Consider the following 15,860-nt stretch of genomic DNA (forward strand, 5'->3'; position numbering starts at 1 on the left):
GCCTCGTGTGAAGAAGAAAAAAAAATTGTTAACTGGAACTTTAATTGTATCTTAGCCAAGGGTTCATAACTTATGGGTCGTGACCCAAACTTGGGTTGCCTGGATGAGTTCGAATCCACTTGAAGCCAGAGATTCTCAAACTACTACCACTTCTAAACCGCACATGCACCTTGCTCATATTCATAGATGGAATTTCTAACGAATTATTATATGTTGGAATGCGTGCGTGTATGTGTTATGAACCTAACTTGAAGTATGTCTCTCTTGCAGTAATTAATCAAATAAATCTTTTTGTAGTTATTGTTCTTTTTGTTGTTCCAGCGTGACGTTGAAACCTGCCTGCGTTTTCACCATGTCCCATTGCAATTTTTGTTCCCCTTGATGACTATACTAACATCCCTCTGAGTTTGTCGGTCCATTAACAGAACACCCTGTATAAGTGCGATACTTTTTTAAAAATCGAAATAGTGTTGATTCCTTGTCCGGGTAATTTTTTGAGAGCTGCTGAAATTTTACGTGTTCATAAAATTGCACCAAATTGAGTGGAATTTGAAGTGAAATTCAACGTAAAAACTATTCAACTTTGCTGAGGAGGATTCTATCTGTTCATAGATAACATTGAAATCAAGGCAAGCATTAACCAATCCGTAACGGTGCCGACTCGCTAAGTCGGAAACCGGTGCGTATTACGTTCGTACCCTTAGACACAGAAGCATATTTACAGTGTGGGTTGGGGGGGGGGGGGTTACACCTCCGTAGGGATCCATGGGCAGCAGCACTCCTCACCCGTGCGCATGCACCTGCCCATGTAACCAACTTTTTGTCTTCTAGCCTGCTGGTGGTCTTTCGGTGGTCTTCCACCATGGCCCAAACCCTCTGCGTGACCAACTTATATCCCCTACAGAGTGGGGGGTCATGGTCGGTTTCAGGGCCTCGCAATGCGAGTCACAATGCTCCGTCACTATAATAACTCGTCCACCACAGTGGCCATTCACGGGAGCAGGGTGGGGGGGGTGTTTCTCAAACTTTTTCTACCCGCGGCGCACCTTACTCTAATAAACGCTTATCCGCGGCTCTCTGGGGCAGTTTAACAAAGAATATCTCTTCAAAAAATAACCTTTGTTGATCCGCGGCGCCCCTGACAGACGTTGGTGGTGCACCGCGGCACGGTTTGAGAAGCCCTGCCTTGGAGTAAAGATCACCGTGGTGTGACAGTCATAGGAAGTGACTTAAATCTCACCCGGTTTTGATAATTCGTCTAATTTATTCAAAATTTACGAGATGCCAATGAACTTCGTTAATGGTCTCTTCGGGTTTTTGTAGTTCAAAACCTAAAGCGCTTAAAATAATTCCGAAGCTGCAACTTATCGAAGGGAATTCCTTCCAGAATATTCGCGACGAAATGAAAAGAAAAACACCTCGCTCTTGATTATACGACGTAAAGACTGTTCATTTCTTTTCTGGGCCCGATGCCCCGATTTTATTTAGAGACTCTTCATTCGCGCCCCCTGTCGGAAAATAATCGAATCTACTTTTTTCCCCCTTCTTTTATTGCGTTTGTTTTGTTATGCATTTTCCGGACTTTGTTTACCCCCCATTTAGAAGCAGTTACGTATTCATTTAGAAACGCATGAATACATTGTGCTCAGTGGTTTTTTCTGCAGAAATGCGTGCAGTCAATAGGTAAAGGTCATTATGGATTTTACTGGAATAATAGCTGCGTATCGACCGCCGTCATCGATAGAACAAGGTATTTGATACTAATTGAACTAGAACGTCAAAGTATTTTTTATTAACAGCATAATGAAATTATTCATTAACCCCCCATAACGATCACGGACGAAACATTTCGTCCAAAGGCCAATAGAATATAAATTCAATCCAGTGTTCTCTGTGTTTTCTTTCCTCTCTTCTCATTGTCGCGAAGCTTTATTGTAACCCTATGAACCAAAGTTGTTTCTTTTTTCCTCCCCGTTTATTCTATTCTACTGTTCGTGATTGGTAGACTGCTGTAGTAATATTGTTATGATTGCACCTGAAATTGTACTTGTGGTGACATCTCTCGATAGGAGTATGAAATGTTGTTTTAGCTCTTTTGATTCTTTTGCAGAACTTTAAATGGCATTGCTACTGCTGATAGAATGTCCTCCATTCTTTGAGAACATTCTCGCTGTTAGATGGCTGTAGTCTCTGTTGAGTGGTCATAGTGACGGACTCGCATCTCGAGGACCAGTGCTGTCTTAGCGCATGGACCTACCCGGGCACCGCCGGGAGTCTCATAAAAATTCGAACTGGTTGAAATTTTCAAGAATTTGCCAGGTAGGGTCTGAGAAAAATCATCTGACCCGGGGGGGGGGGAGGCTCTTGAGACGAACCTGGCGAGGACCCGGGTTCAATCCCCATCCATCGGCGCCACAGTGGTGGTCGGCTGAAGTTAGTTTTATGTGGTTCCCAAATTCGAGGCGTGAATGCGAGCCGAGATCTCCCTGTTAAAAATTCTCGTCACCGGGAGCGACAGGCCTACAACGATATAGATATTCAATCATTACACTTCAATCTCAGTTCGAAGTATAGATGGCGGCACCACCACTACTACTACTACAACAGCAACTATACAAGCACCTCGTCCACATTTCTGGGTGGAACTTCTAACTCAGCGTTTCCCAAAGTGGGCAATATTGCCCCCTGGTGGGCGATGGAAGCTACGGTTATACCATTGGATTCTATGGGCTTGTTTGAGTTGGGGGGGGGGCGATGAGATAGAAAAATTTCTGAAGAAGGGGGCGAGATGGAACAAAAAGGTTGGAAAACTATATTCTAACTAATTGGTACATGTTGAAATGTTCGCGTACGTGTGCTGCGAACCTAACGTGTGAAGTTTGTTACTGTGTAATGCTTGTAATGTGTTGTGCCGCCATCTGTCATCAGTTTTTTCCTAACTATGAGAGGAAGTATTTAGTAACTAAGATCGAATAACTGCAGCACAGCACTGAAAAATCAGACACAGCACCATATGCGTACTCAGACTGTTAGGTACACACACTTTGTTTCAGACTCTTCCATTAAGCCGGGCTGGAAGAGAGATCTCGGCAACGGGATGAGTCCGGGTAGCAGAGCCATGGCGTTCCCGACTAAAAGGGGGGGGGGCGCCTTCATGGTAGACATTAAGATTTCGGGGGGGAGGGGGTCTACAACTTATTACATATAATAAGAAATTATTTGCGAACCGTCACTCTCCCAAGCCTTTAGGGCCGATGTGGATTGCACGTCTTCTCCATTTGTGTTTATCATCACTGTTGAAAAATCCGCTTCTTCTCTCTCTCTCTCTCTTTCCTTTCCGGAACTGAAAGTAGCAGTTCTAAAATTAGGATCTTGGAAGCGGGCATCGCACATGCAACGCATGCAGCAGCCAATTTATTGCCAGTTCCTTCCTTTGAAAGTCAGCCAAAAAAAGTCTTCGCTTCACTCAAAAGATTCAGCGTCGACCCGAAAAACTGGATCGGGAGTTAAAAGGGGAGGAAAAAAGAAGGCGAGCGGATAATAATAATTAATAAGTATTTGAAGGGTGCGATATGGGTGAGGTGATGGACAACAGAGAGCCGCCACCTCCAAGACAATGGCAAGTGGAGTTTTACTTCGATATCCCTCCGAAGGTATCGCCCATCTACGAAGGTGAGTTTCGTTTGGGTTTCGACTAATAATTGTTTTTGGTCGCCGGATTTCATCTCGTTCAATCGCGTCAACTGTTTGCGCTTGTGGCGCCCCCTAGCGAATAGAAAGGGGTGACCTACACTAACATCAAAACAGTGAGCTATAGTAGTAGTAGTAGTAGTACAGTCGAATCCCGTTGTAGCGAACTCCAAGAGACCAGAGAAATCACTTCGTTAAAATGAAATTTCGTTATAAAGGAATTCCATTTTTTTTTTTTTGCATTGTTCTTGTGTAAACTTATCTGAAGGATTAGAAAAGTGTTCGTTACAACGAGAATTTCGCTATAGCGGTATTCGTTAAAACGGGATTCGACTGTAGTAGTAGTAGACGCCGCTATGTGTCAACACCCTAGTGCCGTCTCATGAAGATCATGGGTGATTTTTCTCGAAAAATTCAAACACTTCTCTTTATTCTCTCACTCACTTTCTGAGGCCCCTGGGCCGTTCCCGGGTAGACCCATGCGTTAAGACGGCACTGTCAGCACCATCTATACAGCAGTCATCTTCAACCCGTTGCTCGCGAGCACCACGGTTCTCTCTCTGAAGCACCCAGAGCGCTCGATACTCCTGTCCGATTTCGTGCTCGCGAGCACTTCATCGACGTTCCAACCTTGTACAAATTGCATTCAAAAATCGAAATCATCCTTATTTCATGCCTTCGTATGTCAAAATTGCCGTAAGGTGCTCTTTTGATGATGGGTACAGGCAGTGATCGCGACTAGAAAAAGGTTTAAGACCTCTGATCTATATATCAAAAGGCCTCCACGCTGAGCTCGTGACGTCACTGAAGGTGGCGGCCCTCATCTGCTATATCCATTGAATGTAGGCAGGCCGACACATGCGCCATCTTCACCTCCCCCTTTTTGTAGTACAGTAATGAGCCTTCGAAGAAGAACGCCAAGAACGCAACCGAGTTGAAGAAGGAATGAATTATTTATTTACAATAACCCCAGAAGGCATGAAATGCACTTATACTGGAAGAAAATAATAATAATAACAGTCAGTACGGGAAGCACTTCGCATACGGAGTCAGGTCGAAATCCCCAATAGTGGAAGCAAATCTTGCGTAGGAGGCACATACAAGTTCTGATGGAAGACTGTTCCATATTCTTGCCACACGGCATGTTTATCCGTGGAAAAAGCTATCCCTTCTAGCCATTGGTATTCTTATTTGGAAGCGATGCCTACGTAGGTTAACTCGCCTGTCTATGATCTCAAAGAAAGGCTCTCTCGATGGTAGATAAACATTTTGGTGGACTAGTTTGTAGCACATCTTCAGATCTGCAGCGATTCTACGCCATTCCAGTGAGTGTAAACCCAGAAATTGAAGTCTCTGGCAATAAGATAGACCGCTCGTGCCAGGTATTCGTTTAGTAAACGACCTCTGTGGCTTTTCGAGGAGCTGTATGTCCTTGATTTTGTAAGGGCTCCATACTTGCGAACAGAACTCCAGAGTCGGGCGAACGTACACACAGAAAGCATATGACAACGTATGCGCATAACACTTACGGTATGCCGTACGTAACATATATGAAATTCTATTAGCTTTGCAGACTATGCCATGATAATGATCAGTGAAATCCAGAATGCGGCTCATTGCAATACCTAAATCCACGCATGTATCTAATTGCTGTAACGTTTCATTACTTAGTTGGTAATATTCAGGATCGGTGCGTCTACCTAAATGCATTGATCCACTTTTTGATGATGAAATAGGTAGCTTATACTGACAACTCCACTGGATAAGTTGTTGGCATGCAATTCTTAAGCCCCTAGTGTTTTCCACTGGAGAGAATAACTTCACGTCATCAGCGAATTGCAATAGAGAGATGGGTGACACAGCCTGAGTAATATCGTAAGTGTACAAAGTAAATAAGATCGGGCCTAACACCGATCCCTGGACAACTCCGCTTGGCACCTGACATTCTCTAGACATCACGCTGGCTACGCGAACTTGATGAACTCTGTCTGACAGCAGTTCTCAGCATTATCATTGAAAAGCACGAGGGTGGCATTAAGATCAGTGCCGTCTTAACGCATGGGCCCACCCGGGCAAGGCCCGGGGGCCTCAAGAGAAGAGGGGCCTCACAAAAATGAGATTCGGTTGAAATTTTCTAGAATTTACCAGGTAGGGCCTCAGAAAAACCATTTGGCCCAGAGGCCCATGATGCTCTTAAGACGGCTCTGATTAAGATTGCTGTAATCCGAAGCATGTATGGGATGTCGCCGTCCACGATAGGTCTCCATTGGGGGACGAGAAAGGAAGCAGTAAAAGAAGGCTGATGTAGCGAAAGGTTTGAATGTGCTGTAACGAAATAGAGATCGCAAGCAATTGAAGATGTCGAACAGTTAGTTCTGTTTCGGAGGCCATCATATGTGAAAAGGCCAAACTGTTGTACGTCGATCTCATTAAGAAAATGATGCCTCGTACGAGTGCTAGTGTGCTTACTCATTTTAAGGCCAGCGGAGGCTGCTTTGAAAAATTCGAAAGGTGCACTGGCATGCACAGCGTTACTAGCCACGGCGTAGGTGCGAGTCTAGGGCCGAAAAATTTGCGTCCGAATTCAAGTGAACTTGAATAGTGCCCCAGGAAGTGACCCTAGATAGTGCCTTAATACCTAAGGTCCTTGTGGAGGGGAATTTTAATTTCCAAACAATAATATTTGCACCTCCCCAAGGCCGTAGCGGGGGGGGGGGGACTTTGGGGTCTGCCCTCCCCTGAAATGTGAAAAAATGACCGAAAAAAGGGAAAAAGATGGCCAAATCTATTGTTCTATCAATTTTTCCGTTCACACCCCCCCCCCCCCCCGAACGAAATTTCTGGCAACGGGCCTGTCTCCCCACTCCCTTCTCGCCGTCTTCCAGATATTTCAATGGAATTGGCGTGACCTTTTATAGGATTTTTTTCTACGCTTTCCAAAATATTTGCTCAGTTTGCGTGTAGGTCACTCAGAAACTTCACAAATTCTGGTTTTTTTTCAGACTTGACGCTTTTTTCCCCGTTTTTTGTTTGGCTGAATAGGTCGGATTCATTATACACTAACATACCCTGACTGATTCATTGACTGACTTATTCCTCATCGCCGAGCCGAAACCGCTGAAGCTATAAACATGAAATGTCGTCAGTAGTATTACTATTATTATTCCATGACGTAAAAAGTCCCGTTTACATGTGTAAGCTTGGGGAGGGGCGTTGCTTTGGTGATTATTACCTGCATGTGCAACTTTTTTTCCTCCTGATGGGAGGGAAAAAAAAAAGGAGGAATGGAAATCTCTCAAAGGAGACTCTTCTTTGTTGGCGGAATAATGGTGGGTGACTTTGACCTCCTCTCCTATAATCCTTTGTGCCACGTGACAACCACTGTTGTCAGCCATCTTGAGCCAACCATTTCCGTTCAACTCACGTGGCCAGTGACGACTACCGGAAAGAATGGGGCGGGGTAATACCGGCATAAACTGAAAGCCACGTAAACGGGGCTTAAAGACTCGTTAAGAAGGGGGGGGGGTTGTTTCGAAATTTGACCCCCCCCCCCACCTAAGGATGGTTCAAAGGTTTCTTAGAGAAATCACGCCAAGACGAAACCACTGAAGCTACAAATAAGAAATTTGGTCAGTAGTTCCATTTCATGATCAGGTCGATCCTGCGTGCGTCCCTGCTGTTCATCCATGAAAAATCAGGACACAATCCGATTTCACTAAAGAAGCGTTTTTCGAAATTCCACCCCTAAAAGGGTCACAAGGGATGGGGGGGGGGGAGGGGCTTAAAGGTTATATAGAGGCATAGGCGGAGATAGACTTGGAAGTCTGGGGGGGGCATGGTCATTATTGCTGGGGGTGGGGGGGGGGGGTAAGATGATGATGATGTCAATTCATATATACATTAGATCAGTCGACTTCACCTTTGACGCTGGGAGGGGGGGGGGCGCGTATTCCCACCCATGAATAGAGGCAACACGCCGATCCGAAACCGCTGAAGTGAAAAAATATCAAATTCGGTCAGTATTTTTATTTTGTAATGTAGAGACTCACTGAAAAGGGATTTTTCAAAACTCACCCCCCCCCACCCCACCTTAAGTGGAGGGTTCAAAGGTTATACGTAGCAATAATCACTAAGCTGAAATCGCTGAAGCTATGAATATGAAATTCAGCCAGTTGTTTATTTTATAAGACTAAGGAGAGACTTCAAATTTCAGACCTCTGAGGGGTGGGGTCATGTAAGGCGGTTCAAAGGTTATATGGGTATTATACTCCATAACGTAACACCCACTAAGACGGGATTTCTGAAAATTCAACCCCCCCGCCCCCCAAGGGGTAATCATGATAGATTCAAATACTAATGGGCGAATTATCGCCAAGTAGTTTTCAGATTATTAAAAGCACGTGAGTATAAGTATAGCATATAAAGAGTATTTTCTTATGATATTTCAATTGTTTGCTGCTGGTGGTGGTGGGGTGGGGCACGGGCACCACCCTGCGTGAACTGGAATTTGCCCGAGCTCCTACTTATCTAGAAACCTAGAACAAAACTATTTCCACTTATCAACCATGAAATGTTTTACCTGTCATGTGACCTCCCCCCCCCCCCTATGAGAGCCCTATGTATCCCTATCTAGCCCTTCTACCCCTAAATGAGAGCTTAGTCCAAGGCTAAAATCGAAGTTAGGCTTAATTTTGCATGACTTCTACACTAGCTCTGCTCCCAAATCGTCATAATTTATGAAATGCATTCAATTGTGAGGCTCTTTATACGAGATTCACAAGATGAATAGATCTTTTCTTATGGCATTCTTTCAAGATGTCTACGAGTCCCTGCAACGCACCGAGAGGTCGAGGAGGCCACTGCGAAACTTGGCAGACTGCATCATCCGGGATTTCCCGATGGACAAGTTGGTCGACATGCTGTACAGCGGGCAGGACAACCACTTCCCCTTGGACGTCGACGAGCCGGTGACGAAGGGGCTCCGCTTACTCCATTTCGCAGTGTTCCAGCACAACGAGGACCTCGTCGAGTACTTACTGGAGAGGGGTGCCGACCCGAACCTCATGGACGAGGTCGGCTACACGCCGATGCACCTGTGCGCAGAGAGGGGTTACACGGACCTGATACACGTCCTGTTGAGGTACGGAGGGCGAATCAGATTCACTGAAGTGAGTACACACGCACACGCACAGCCCACGCTCAACTAACTCCATTTTGTTTGCTTTCCTCAGACACAAACGTGTTGAATTATTATTATTTTTTTTCTCCCGTTCTCCTAAAGTTGAACCCTGGCGACCAAGCTTACGGAGACCCTCCGAGGGCGACGTTGGCAGACGAGCCTCTTCGACTGGCGATACGTTACAGCGAGCACGAGACTGCAAAGCTCCTGCTGCAGTACGGCGCCAATCCCAACGCTGCGTATTACTTGGGGCAAGAGATAAACCTCGTCGATCCACTGGATATCTACTCCTTGGAGCTGCTGCTGAAATACGGAGCGGATCCAAATGCTCGAGACCTGCAGGGCATGACGCCCCTCATGAAGGCCTGTCGTAATCCGGAAGCCGTCGAGGCCGTATATCTCCTCATAAGGTTCGTATCACCATCGATGGTATTGTAGGGGTTGCCAAAAGTCCTCATTCTTGATGTCATTTTAAGCGTCCTCATACGTTTTTGAATTTATCCCTTTTTATCCTCGTTTTCAGTGATTTTCTGAATTCCTTCCCTCTTTTTTTTCCGTTTCTAGGGAAAAAAAACGTACTGTGAAACCAAAGAAAAATGTTCACCAAATTGTTCAAAAAACTGTTTGTTTAGTCTCGCCCCCTGCCGGTCCCTACTACCGTTTGGAAATACCCAGCGCTATATAATGAGGGCTGTCTTATGACGCGCCGGAGTCAGTACCCGATGAAGTCATCGCCCTGCTGACAGAACCGGTCAACTTGGTATTAGATCAAGGTCACGCTTTCGTTAAAAAGTATTAGAGCAATGACGTCACGCATATGATCCGAGACAACGCCCACTGAGCCAAGGTGACAAGAACAACTTCAAAGGGATGAGACAGCCCTTACTATATAGGCCTGGCAAATACCAACAAGACAAATTAGATACTTTTCAAAACCATAGCACAAGATCTTATTTACCTGAGGCCCCTCCCAGGCTGTGTCCTAGTGTCCGGTGTATTAAGATGTTCCTAGGGCCCCACTCCAAATTCATCCTGAGGATAACCCTCTTTCTTATTCCCATTCAAAATTAAGCAAAGTGAGAGGGAGAACAATTCTCGACGCCAAATTGCTTAAAACCTTACGTTAGAAAGCAACACTCCGAAAATACTATGTACGTATTAAAAGGCTAAGCTTTGGTTGGAAAATAATTGTTGTTGTTTTCCAGTATAGTGGCGCCATCTGATGCGAACACATACAAGTGATGTTCTTGGGGTACGCGTGCTTGCGCCGTCATTTCAAGTTTTCCTCAATTGGCACAGAGAGCAACAGGCCTACAACGGTAGAAATATTCAATCACTACACTTCATTCACTGCTCTAAAAATAGATGGCGGCACTATAACAAGCATTACATAGGAACAAAACTTTACGTTAGGTTCACAATATGTACACGTCTATTTCAACGTGTACCTATTCGTCAGAAGTTCCGCAGAGGAACATGGACGAGGTGCGTGTGTGGTTTAGTAATAGTTGGCATATCTGAGGAATGTTAACGTGGTGGGAGGAACCGCATGTCTTGTTTTTCATGTAATATTGGCATCATCGCCGATGACCATAACGAGAAAAACAGGTCTTCGTACCTGACTAATCGGTGGAGTCCTTTTTTCCTGTGAATGTTATGGTAACCTCGTTAGAGATGAACTACCACAGGGTTCTTAACCTTTCCCAGCCGTGACCCAAAATCAACAAAAAGATCAGCTTCGCGACCCATGAGATTTTGTTTTTTGAAAATTAGTTAAACCGGTGACGCAATAAGTGAGTTCGTAGCAGGACTCTGGCGGATTTGTATCCATCTCAAAATTCCCTGCGAATCAAGGTCGTGATTTCGTCTGCGAATTAGGGTCGTTACCCATAGCTGCAAGTGGATTTTTACGACCCATCTCAAAGCCCCTGAGAATCAAACATAAGTGGTGATCCATAGATCAAGAATCCCTGACTCTGAGTAGATTCATCATTCTCGGAAGACCCTCCATGAATCAAGTGCGGGGTCGTAGCGCAAGAATCTCTGGCTGTAAGTGTATTTGTACGATATATTTCGGAAGCCTTTGAGAATCAAACTTGTGTAGTGATCCATAGAACAAGAATCCCTGACTGTAAATGGACTTGCATGACCTTTCTCGGAAGACCTGGTGAATCAAGTTTGGGTCATGACACATAGGTTAAGAACCCCTGGACTTCCATCCCTACATCAAAATTCTTGGCGATTTTCAGAATTCCCTATCCCACTACCAGGATTTTCTAGTGGTTGTTATGAAATATTATTTTTCCCGTAAAGACTATTTCAGGAAAAAGATAGATCGCCAATGAACACACAATCTCGCCAAACAGTAGCTATGACAAAGACTCTTTTTTCCTCTTTAAGGTCTGGTGATGACCATTGACTGCTATATTGACTACTTGATTTCTCTTTACAGTCACAATGCGGACGTGAACGCCATGACAGACTCGGACCAGCGCACGGCCCTGCATTACGCGGTGCTGACGGGGAACTTGGAGCTGGTCGAGATCCTCGTCGAGAATGGCTCCGCGGTCCGGTTCCCTCCGGAATACGACAAACCTCCGCCTCTTTACTTCGCCGTGCTCAGGGGTTTCCTGCACATAATGCAGTATCTCATAAACGCCGGCGCCGACGTGAACGCCGAGTCCACCGTGGTGGGTTCGGCACTCCACCTCTCGCTCACGGAGAACGTTAGGAATAAGTGCCAGGTGGTCAAGAAGTTGCTGGAAAACGGGGCGAATCCGAATGCCTTCACCGCCTCGGAGGTCGGACCCGTACTCAAGACTCCCCTCGGAGAGTACTTCCACTGCTGCGAGCAGCCGCAACTGGAACTCGTGAAGCTCCTGTTGAAGTAAGTTACGCTACTGAACACTCGATCACATTTTATAAACTGAAAAGCCAAAAAAAACTGGTACAGGCATGTGTATGCAAATAAAGAGATATGGAACCAATCAGAGTACGGCGCTGCGGTCGGCAACGCCTATATAACACAACAAGTGTCTGGTATAGTTGTTAGATCGGTTACTGCTGCTACAATGGTAGGTTATCGAGATTTAAGTGAGTTTGAACGTGGTGTTATAGTCGGCGCCCGAGAGATGGGACATAGCATCTCCGAGGTAGCGATGAAATTTGGATGTTCACGTACGACCATTTCACGAGTGTACCGTGAATATCGGGAATCCGGTAAAAAATTAAATCTACGACGTCGCTGCGGCCGGAAAAAGACCATGCAAGAACGGGACCAACGACGACTGACGAGAATCATTAAACGTGACAGACGTGCAACCTTTCCGCAAATTGCTGCAGATTTCAATGCTGGGCCATCAACAAGTGTCAGCGTGCGAACCATTCAACGAAACATCATCGATATGGGCTTTCGGAGCCGAAGGCCCACTCGTGTACTCTTGATGACTGCACGACACAAAGCTTTACGCCCCGCCTGGGCCCGGCAACACCGACATTGGACTGTTGAACTGGAAACACGTTGCCTGGTCTGACGAGTCTCGGTTCCAATTGCTTCGAGCTGATGGACGTGTACGGGTATGGAGACAACCTCATGAATCCATGGACCCTACATGTCAACAGGGGACTGTTCAAGCTGGTGGAGGCTCTGTGATGGTATGGGGCATGTGCAGTTGGCGTGATATGGGACCCCTGATACGTCTAGATACGACTCTGACAGGTGACAGGTACGTAAGCATCCTGTCTTATCACCTGCACCCATTCATGTCCATTGTGCATTCCGTTGGACTTGGACAATTTCAGCAGGACAATGAGACACCCCACACGTCGAGAATTGTTACAAAGTGGCTCCAGGAACACTCTTCTGGCTTTAGACACTTCCGCTGGCCACCTAAATCCCCAGACATGAACATTATTGAACACATCTGGGATGCCTTGCAACGTGCTGTTCAGAAGAGATCTCCACCCCCCTTACTCCTACGGATTTATGGGCAGCCCTGCAGGATTCATGGTGTCAATTACCTCCAGCACTACTTCAGACATTAGTCGAGTCCATGCCACGTCGTGTTGCGGCACTTCTGCGTGCTCGCGGGGGCCCTACACGATATTAGGCAGGTTTACCAGTTTTTTTGGCTCTTCAGTGTATCTGGGATGCACAACCTGCGGCCAAATGCAGTCCACCAAGGGGTTCCATCCGATCCTCGAAAGTTGTTCCGGTAGAAAATATGTCAACACGCACATGATAAATACCTCATCTGACCATATTTCTTTCGTAAAAATACGGGATATCGCCAAAAATGTTACCAGGGCAAGTAATGTTGCCAATTACAGACGAAAAATGTTTTCATTGACAAAGGGGTGTTGCCAGTTGCAGCCCCCAAAAATTGCCAAGCACAAGTAACGTGTCCAGTTACAGCCGAAAAAGTTGTCCAAGGCAAGGTCATAGTTGCAGCCGGAATTTTTTTTTTTGAAAGACAAGTTGCCAATTACAGCCGGAAAAATTGTCAGAGTCAAGTATCAAAGGCAAATAAAGTTGTCAATTAAAGTAAAAAAAAAAGATGTCAAAGGCAAGACAAGTGAAGTTGCCAGTTACAGCTGAAAAATGATCAAAGGCAAGTATAATTGCCAAAAATAGCTAAAATATTGTCAATCACGGAAAATGATAGGCACGTGTAATTGGCAAAAAAAAGTGCATGTTTGACGAATATGTGAGATATGGCTATAATTAATTATGACAATTAGAAGGCATAATTATAATAATATAACTTGATTATTATAAGTGACAAATTTACTTGCATTTGGCAATTTTTGGGCCTCAAATAGAAACTTTACGACTTTTCCAGCGGTAGCCCGTATTTTTAACGAAAGAAATATGGTCAGCGAAGGCATTTGTCGTGCTGTGTGTCTTGATACTTTTCTACTGGAAAAACTTTCGTGGGCCGGATGGAGCCCCGTTGTTGGGCCGTTTTTGGCTCGCAGGCTTGTGCAACCCCAGCTTTTATTGCCTACTATCTCTCGACATTTCAAGAAAACTAATTTCAACGTTTATCCTCTTTTCTTCACAACAGGTATGGTGCCCGTGTGGTGTTACGCGGCCAGAGGGACGACCCGTTGGGTATCGTCAAGGTGATCCATCGCCTTCACCTGGGCCTCATCCCCGAAGTGATGAGCCTCATCGTCGAGGCCTGCGAGTCCTTCGACGTGCATTTCATCACGAACTCGCGCCAGATGAGCGACGAGCACAAGAAAATCCTTCTGGATAGGGCAATGCAGCCCTTTTCTCTCATGCACTCCGCCAGGATCGCGCTCAGGAGATCTCTCGGGTGGGGCCCGGGGTTCGTGTCGACGATCCAGTCCCTGAGTATTCCTAGCTTTCTGAAAGACTACGTGTTTTTCGAAGCCTGAACAGTGACCCGTTATGTAAATAATTGAATAAATAAGTATTTGTACATAGTGTATCAGAGCTATTCACGTATTATATAATTTTTCTAAAATTGGCGAATACGCGCCATGCGGGGTATCTATCGATCAGAGCTGGACAAATCTATTCCTCGACATGCCCGGGGGGCGTACAAACAACCCTTACATTCCTAGATACATTCTAAAGGAATTTAGCGCATCGTGATTGATCACAATTAGTACTATTACGCCACTTTCAGTGAAATATTATTCGAAATTTACATTTGGCGAAGTTGAGTGGCTTTTTTTTCTCTATGGCCATCATTTTTTGTGAATAAGATCGTTATTAATAACGCCTAGCATCAACTGAAAAGCGCCTCGTGACGTCTTGCTATCTTTCTTGCTCGCAGTAATCGGTCAATGCCTCGTGTGTTACCAAGAATGTAAGGATTGTAATTATACGCGCCCGGGGCATGTAAAAAGTTTCCTCGGGAGTGTATTTTTTTTCGACCGCATGCCTGACGCGTGCATGTTGAAAATCCAAAAAAATAGGAAAAAAAACTTCTAAACCGGGATTACACTATAAAAGTTTGATAGGAGTTCTTTCATAAAACTTGAAAAACGCAACCAATAAGTGTATCGGTTACATTCGAATGTAACCAATAAGCTTATTGGTTGTTTTTTTCTTTTCCCTTTGAGGTAGTGCACGATTATTGCAGAGGGGGGGGGGGGGGAAGGCATTTATCAGCTCATGCCAAATTGAAATACAATAGTCTTGAAAATAGGTGGTAATTTCTGGAAGGGGTTTAATGATTTCGACTGTGGTAGTTATGATGCGGATCAGGAAAATTGTAAAAACCGCTTATAGGGTTAATCTCAACTGGTTCACAAGAAGAAAAAAAGGTTGAAGATCACTGCTTTAAAATAATTTTAGCATTTCATCGGCTGATCTGTGAATGCTTTATATAAAGCAAGGAAACACTTATGTTTGATTTGACTTGTGCATGAGGGACTTCGTGAACAAAACGGAAGCGTTTCATTAGCTGTGAACGTATTTCCAGCCGATGAAACGCTTCCACTTATTTAAGTTCTTGCATTGCTGAACGATGAAGTTCCTCAAGCGTTTGACGCATTCGTGTATGACTTCAGCTGATAAAACGCTTCTGTGCCTTATTTACGGGCAGGTTGTTTTTCGTGATTAATATAGAAGCCTTTTTAATCGGCTGATCTGTGAATGCTCTTCCACCGATGGATTGTTTTTACCTCTCATATTCCTTATAGAAGGCAAACAACTTCCACAAAACGATAGTGTTTGATTGGCCGATGAGGGGGGGGGGAAAAAAGAAACGCGATTCTCCACTGCTCTTATGTAAGTTCTTTCGGGGATGCATAATTCTATTCACTAAAGCATAGATCTTCAACCTTTTTCTTGTCGCGAACACTGCCTGTATCCAACATTAAAAGAATAGCACCGTTACGACACGTTTGGCATACGAATGCCTGAAATCAGCACGATTTCAATACTTGAATGAAATTTGTAAAGGGTGTTCAACTGGAAAGTTGATGAAGAGTGCTCGCGAGCACGAAATCGGAC

General features: G+C 45.0%; 1 protein-coding gene across 2 annotated transcripts; it reads left to right on the top strand.

The window, feature by feature from the left end:
• Nucleotides 1–1,574: 1,574 nt before the first annotated feature.
• LOC149069931 (uncharacterized) lies at nt 1,575–14,323 on the top strand. Of its 2 annotated transcripts, none has more exons than XM_089249880.1 (5): nt 1,575–1,750; nt 8,506–8,858; nt 8,972–9,279; nt 11,322–11,756; nt 13,936–14,323. In XM_089249880.1, exons 1-5 carry the CDS (start codon nt 1,696–1,698, stop codon nt 14,270–14,272), a joined length of 1,488 nt encoding a protein of 495 aa, XP_089106006.1. In that variant the 5' UTR covers nt 1,575–1,695; the 3' UTR covers nt 14,273–14,323. The 2 variants fall into 2 exon arrangements, with proteins under 2 accessions (XP_089106006.1, XP_089106005.1); XM_089249879.1 differs by lacking the exon at nt 1,575–1,750 and adding an exon at nt 3,428–3,672.
• Nucleotides 14,324–15,860: the final 1,537 nt, after the last annotated feature.

This window comes from Pholcus phalangioides, unplaced genomic scaffold (genome assembly GCF_987345545.1).
Source record: "Pholcus phalangioides strain wild (caught in Gottingen) unplaced genomic scaffold, Ppha-v1.0 ptg000022l_1, whole genome shotgun sequence".
NCBI lineage: Eukaryota > Metazoa > Arthropoda > Arachnida > Araneae > Pholcidae > Pholcus > Pholcus phalangioides.